General features: G+C 44.4%; 1 protein-coding gene across 1 annotated transcript; it reads left to right on the forward strand.

Moving 5' to 3' along the window:
* Nucleotides 1–2356: 2356 nt before the first annotated feature.
* On the forward strand, nt 2357–7328 carry LOC308166228 (radial spoke head protein 4 homolog A-like; the record flags this gene model as incomplete). Its single annotated transcript, XM_080540493.1, has 7 exons — nt 2357–2430; nt 3341–3569; nt 4061–4366; nt 4534–4983; nt 5340–5484; nt 6848–6965; nt 7091–7328. 7 exons carry the CDS (start codon nt 2357–2359, stop codon nt 7326–7328), a joined length of 1560 nt encoding a protein of 519 aa, XP_080396619.1.
* Nucleotides 7329–7633: the final 305 nt, after the last annotated feature.

The raw sequence follows: 7633 nt of genomic DNA on the forward strand, positions 1-7633 counted from the left end.
CTAACCAAGGCCTTGCTAAAATGCTTACCCAAGGCCTTGCTAAATGCCTACCCAAACCCATGCCGAAATGCCTACCCAAGGCCTTGCTGAAATGCCTATCTACCCAAGGCCTTGCTGAAATTACTACCCTAACATCTTTCTGAAATGACTACCCTAATATCTGGCTGAAATAATACCCTAACGTCTTGCTGAAATTACTACCCTAATATCTGGCTGAAATAACTACCCTAACGTCTTGCTGAAATTACTATCCTAACATATTGTTGAAATGGCTACCCTAACATCTTGTTGAAATGCCTACCCTGCCTACCCTTTCTTGCTGAAATGATGCAGAGAGAGTAAACCAAAACTACAGGACTATGGATGAAACTATGGAACTATGGATGAAAAATTGTGCTAAAATGATGCAGAGAGAGTAAACCAAAACTACAGGACTGTGGATGAAACATTCTGGTGCATTCTTTGATGTACCCTGTCACTCCCAAATACACAATAAGAAAAATAAGAAAAAAAATAAAAAACCTACTCATTCTACTCTCACAGCTTTAGGTAGAAATGTTCAATCCATGAATGCATGGTTGAAACCAATGGTCCTACCTGGTGATGCTTCCCAGTCTACGATATGTCATTATTTGAAGACCTGGAAACAAAATACAGGTTCAATTACTACCTCAGGTTGACATGTTACGATTCTCAGCTCTCACTGATCTTTTTTTTAGCAGGTTTTAATATTTAACTATTTGTATTGATGTTTTTACTATCTGTGCTTTTGTTTTACTTTTTATTTATCTATTCTTGTTCTCATGATTTGAATGACATTAATTGAAGCTATTATATAAAATGTATTACAATGTTTTGCTCTTACTGCATTCTATCGACAAATAGTCAAGACAGCAGTTTACAGACAAACAGTTCAGTGTTCCATTTTGGGGTTTTAAAACAAACATGTGTCCAGTGTGGTGGTAAACTGACACCTACCATAAAGGTCTCCACCAGGACTGGGATTCACCTGACCAGAACAGGAGAACTGAGATGCTGCAGACCTGAGGGAAAGAGACAACATTAAACTATAGGACTTAACACTGCAGTAGTTTATTAAATTTAGGCTGGGTTGCACCAACATAAACCCCTCAAAAAATGTTCGGAAACACTTTTTTTGTTGGTTATTCCTCCCCTTTAATAATACCAATTGATATTGTATTTTATATAGTTGGAAAGCCTGATTGGTCACCTTTATAATGATGTACAACTTGTAAGGACCATACATCCACGGAATGAGTAACACAGCTAAACGTGTGGGTAGCGGCCCAAAAAATTTGCCTTTTTTTTTTTTTTTTGCCAAAATCCCCTGCAATATTCTTCTGTTGGTAACAACACAATAACAGTCAAACAGAGAAATAAAACGGCCGTTGGCTTCAACTAAACGCGCCCTTACCTCCGGTCAGCACACCTGCAAACTCCTCAACTGTCCCTCTTTCCCACCAAGCCTCTCGTAGTGTCCCATGTGTTGGACAAACAGAAGTAGCCCCATAGTCTATTTGCTGAAGGCTGAATGTTGTTGAAAAGTTGAGTTTTTCATGACAGACGGAATAACTAAGCTTGGACGGAGGTCTGAGGTCTGAGGAGAACACCACAGGGTGGGAAACGCGCGACGCAGCTGCCTTTAATTTAATAATTAGTCTAGAGAGTTAATTAGTCTCTTATGTAGGTGTGGTCGATGAATCCTATAGGTTGACACCTTATTAAACGACCGTCCTGATTGGATATCAATAATGATTGGTAAACAATTAGAATCGACCGTTCATGACTGCCACCTATTCCACAGCTCAGTGTCCTCACGGTTTCGTAAGCTAATATAATCTAATAATATAATACTTGTAATAATTTAACATCATAAAAAAAATACATCATCTTCTAGCATTGTTTTTAGCTTGTCCTTTTGAAGTGTACTGGTAGGGGGATTCAATCATAGTTCGTAAATTCGCTCTGGAATCTGATCAGCACTCATGAAATGCCTCTTGTCCAATCAAATTACTTGGTCCCTTTATGACGTTGAACCCAGTGTGCGCTCCGGCGCTCTCAGAGCGAATTTACGAACGCAAGCCATTGACTGGACGGCGGTTTGATGCAGTGTAACACCAGCATAGCAACGGTTTTGTTTACCATAGCAACATGCTTCGTTATTTCTCTGGAAAGGAACTTGGTTACCGATAGCTAGTTTTTACAAGCTAACGGTTGAGATATCTGTCGTTTTGGGCTAAAGTTTTGGCCATTGATGGTGTGCTAAATGTTATATTAACATTGAAGTAGAAGGTTTTATGACATAAACAGGTGTAGTTGTCCAGAGCTCAGAGAGATGGAGGCTCAGGAGGCAGCGACCTGCTTCAAGGCTTTTATGATGAAGAATAGTACGAAGAGTAACCTCAACCTGTGAGTATCTGATCCTGCTTTTAACCTCAAATGATGATATGTTCCTACTTTGAGTATAAGAGAAGAGAAGTTGGTATAGTGAAGGGTAGCGTATGATACAGCACAGGCCAAAAGTCTGGACACACCTTCTCATTCAATGTGTTTCCTTTATTTTCATGACTATTTGGTACATTGTAGATTCTCACTGAAGGCATCAAAACTATGAATGAACACATGGGAATTATGTATTTAACAAGAAAGTGTGAAATAACTCTAAATATGTCTTATATTTTAGATTCCTCAAAGTAGCCACCCTTTGCTTTTTTGTTGGTAAAATATATTATAATAATATTTAATATAATATGTGTTAATAATAATATGTTATTATATATATATATACATATTTAATATTATTATTATATATTTTATTAACAACAAAAAAGCAAAGGGTGGCTACTTTGAGGAATTTAAAATCTAAGACATATTTAGAGTTATTTCACACTTTTTTGTTAAGTACATCATTCCACATGTGTTCATTCATAGTTTTGATGCCTTCAGTGAGAATCTACAATGTAAATAGTCATGAAAATAAAGGAAACGCATTGAATGAGAAGGTGTGTCCAAACTTTTGGCCTGTACTGTATGTTTATATATATATATATATATATATATATATATATATATATACGTTTTACAGTTTATAACACTGACTTGGTCCTCCAAAGCACTTTCATGATGACTAATTGCGGTTGATGTCGACCATGAATATTAATGTTAATATTACTCTTTTACAATTAAGCTCAGAAAGCAAGTGCCCACAGTGAACATGGTCCATTCCCTTCCCTTAGCAGTGTTCATAGTAGCTGAGACTAGTGTGGTAAAACCATGACAGTATCACTGACACATCACTGTATCCTCAAACCCTCCCTAGTTATGACCACCTCGCACGGCTGCTGACCAAGGTGATGGACGAGCGTCCGGACAACGCGGTGGACGTGATAGAGGACCTGAGTCGGGAGGTGAAGCGGGGCTTGCTGCAGGACCATCAGAACACTCTGAGAGACCTGCCCATCACCCCCGCTGCCCAACTCCTGGCAGAGCAGCAGCGGCTGCTGTTCTCTAGAGGACGTGGTGATGAAGGCGACCAAGAGGAGGAACTGGTAGGACGAGATAATAATAATAATAATAATAATCACTTTTATTTGTGTAGCACTTTTCCTGCAAACGTTGACGAGATAAGTCCTTTCACATTCATGGTAAATGGACTGCACTTATATAGCACCTTTTTCGCTGCTCCAATGCACTTTACAACGGCCTCTCATTCACCCATTCACACACCAATGGCGGCAAGCTACCATGCAAGGCGCCGGCCCGCTCACTGGGAGCAATTTTGGGGTTCAGTGTCTTGCCCAAGGACACTTCGACATGTGGCCAGCCGGGGCTCGAACCGCCGATCTGCCAACCTTGTGATCATTAGACGGCGACTCTACCTCCTGAGCCACAGCCGCCCCATGAACTAAGCTAGACAACAATGTCGTGTGAAAAGCCGTAGATAGTCAGGAAGCTCATCAGAGATAACCTTTAGGGACAAAGTTGTGACTTGGATGGATCAATAATTTCTGTGATGGTCTTGTCTCTTGTCTCCCATTAGATTGAAACGCCCCTCCCTAACGTAGGTGAGCTTGGATTTTTCCTGGAGAAGGCTGGGGTGGGCCTGGGCACAGAGGAGATGCAGAGGGTCTTTCTGGCGCTGAAACATCTGGTGGACTCCCAACCCCTGCAGCGCTGCCGGCTCTGGGGCAAGATCCTGGGGACGGAGGGCAACTATCTGGTCGCTGAGGGGGAGTACAGGGAGGGGGAGGAGGAGGGGGAGGAGGGGAACGAGGAAACAGCAGAAGACGAGGACAGAGAAGCGGAGGCTCGGGATGACGAGGAGGAGGCGGAGGTGGTGGAGGTGGTGAGTTCCAAACACATCTGGATTATGTTCCAATGGAAACAGTGGTTATTGAATGTTACTGATTTTGATCATTTATTTTAGTCATATTCACAATAACTGAGACTTATGCGAAACGCTTACTTTTTATATTCTATGAAACGGTGATCTGTTCTGTTTCGTCTTTTTAGATTGACCCTCTCCCACGGTCTACGTACAAGCCTCCCCCCATAGTGCCGAAGGAGGACAACCGCACAGGTGTGAACAAGTTCACCTACTTCGTGTGCAGTGAGCCGGGCCTGCCCTGGGTGAGGCTGCCTGCCGTCACTCCTGCACAGATCACAGCCGCACGCCAGATCCGCAAGTTCTTCACAGGGACTCTGGACGCACCCATCATCAGCTACCCCCCCTTCCCGGGCAATGAGGCCAACTATTTGCGAGCCCAGATTGCTCGCATCTCTGCCGGCACGCAAGTCAGTCCCCTGGGATACTATCAGTTTGGGGAGGAGGAAGGTGAAGAGGAAGAGGAGGGGGCCAAAGACAGTTTTGAGGAGAACCTGGACTTCGAGGGCATTCCTGTCCTGGAGATGGCAGACTCTCTCTCCACCTGGGTGCATCATGTCAAGCACATCCTGCAGCAGGTACGTTACCACAGTTACCACACCCTGGCTGCTCACATCAGGACTTCTGGAAGGAATACAGTATCTCGGATTTGAGGTGTGTGTCTGTCTGTCTGTGTGTGTGTGTGTGTGTGTGTGTGTGTGTGTGTGTGTGTTATTTTCCCATCGTAAGGAATACAGTATCTCGGATTTGAGGTGTGTGTGTCTGTCTGTGTGTCTGTGTGTGTGTGTGTGTGTGTGTGTGTGTGTGTCTCTGTCTGTCTGTCTGTCTGTCTGTCTTATTTTCCCATCGTAAGGAATACAGTATCTCGGATTTGAGGTGTGTGTGTGTGTGTGTGTGTGTGTGTTATTGTGTGATAACAGCATGGCTCTTCCAGGGTCGCTGTGTCTGGGTGAACCTGGCGGAGAAGCCTGAGGACGACTTTGACGAGGGAGCAGAGGAGGAGGAGAAGGAGGAGGAGCCTGACGAGCCGGAGCCAGAGGTGGGCCCGCCCCTCCTCACCTCCCTGGCCGAGGACGCAGGTCAGCCTCAGTCTGGGTTCAGCAACAACCAGCATGTCTCACTCTAACAGCCAGCATGTCTCACTCTGACAACCAGCATGTCTCACTCTAACAGCCAGCATGTCTCACTCTGACAACCACCATGTCTCACTCTAACAACCACCATGTCTCACTCTAACAACCTGCATGTCTCACTCTAACAACCACCATGTCTCACTCTAACAGCCAGCATGTCTCACTCTAACAACCAGCATGTCTCACTCTAACAACCAGCATGTCTCACTCTAACAACCAGCATGTCTCACTCTAACAACCACCATGTCTCACTCTAACAGCCAGCATGTCTCACTCTAACAACCAGCATGTCTCACTCTAACAACCAGCATGTCTCACTCTAACAACCAGCATGTCTCACTCTGACAACCACCATGTCTCACTCTAACAGCCACCATGTCTCACTCTAACAACCACCATGTCTCACTCTAACAACCAGCATGTTTCACTCTAACAGCCAGCATGTCTCACTCTAACAACCAGCATGTCTCACTCTAACAACCACCATGTCTCACTCTAACAATCATCATGTCTCACTCTAACAACCAGCATGTCTCACTCTAACAACCAGCATGTCTCACTCTAACAACCAGCATGTCTCACTCCAACAACCAGCATGTTTCACTATAACAACCAGCATGTCTCACTCTGACAACCACCATGTCTCACTCTAACAACCAGCATGTCTCACTCTAACAACCAGCATGTCTCACTCTAACAGCCAGCATGTCTCACTCTAACAACCAGCATGTCTCACTCTAACAACCTCCATGTCTCACTCTAACAACCAGCATGTCTCACTCTAACAACCAGCATGTTTCACTCTAACAACCAGCATGTCTCACTCTAACAACCAGCGTGTCTCACTCTAACAACCACCATGTCTCACTCTAACAACCAGCATGTCTCACTCTAACAACCACCATGTCTCACTCTAACAACCACCATGTCTCACTCTAACAACCAGCATGTCTCACTCTAACAACCAGCATGTCTCGCTCTAACAACCACCATGTCTCACTCTAACAACCAGCATGTCTCACTCTAACAACCACCATGTCTCACTCTAACAACCAGCATGTCTCACTCTAACAACCAGCATGTCTCGCTCTAACAACCACCATGTCTCACTCTAACAACCAGCGTGTTTCACTCTGCTGGTGGATCTGACACACTTTACTGAGACAGCAGGGAGGGGAGAGGGCCACAGATAAGGGAGGAGAGTAAACGGGTGGATTTGACCCTCGAGAGAATTCCAAAGCTCCAAAATCTGGCTTCTTCCTGTGTGTCAAACTCACTTGGTCTTCCTGCTGCTCTGTCTGCGTTGCAGAGATCTCTGGCACCCCTCCCTGGAGCTCCAAGATGTCCTCCACCCTGATCTCTCAGTTTGCCATCGCTGTGCTGCGCTCCAACCTCTGGCCAGGGGCGTACGCTTACGCCACTGGGAAGTAAGACGCCTTCATATCTTGATAACCAGAATTGTACACTAGATATAACAATGTGACTTTTTATTATCGTTGTCTAGGTTTAGATGGGCAATATTGCAGTTGTTAACTGTTATTTCGTCCTGTAGGAAGTTTGAGAACATCTACATTGGCAGGGGCATGAAGTTTGCTGGGGAAGGGTACACGCCCACCTGCCCACGAGCGCCCCAGCTAGAGTACCCCAGCGGGCCAGACATCACAGAGGCCCTGGACCCCAGTCTGGAGGAGGAGCAGGCGCTGAAGGCTGCCCTGGAGGAGCAGAGGGCAGCCCAGGAGGAGACGGAGGGCCTGGACGGAGACGAAGAGGAGGAGGACGACGAGGATTGAGGAGGAAGATTTGTGGAAGGGTTAAAAAAAAAAAGTTCAGTTCAAATAATAGAAAAGATTTGCTATGTTCACTACTATGTTGTAAAAAAAATACACAAATAAAACTAGTCACAATGACCTCTCTCTCCCCTTTTATTCAATGCATGAACATTATTCAGTTTCTACCCATGGACCATCAGAACACTGAACACTGAACAATAGACATAAGACATGTTCATAAATGTTTATCTTCAGGGGAAAAAGTGCAATAGAAATGTGCAATAACTCTATTCTAAGTGCCTATTTATACATTTATATATTTTTAC

This window comes from Nansenia antarctica (assembly GCF_963989245.1).
Source record: "Nansenia antarctica genome assembly, chromosome: 10".
Classification (NCBI taxonomy): Eukaryota; Metazoa; Chordata; class Actinopteri; order Argentiniformes; family Microstomatidae; genus Nansenia; species Nansenia antarctica.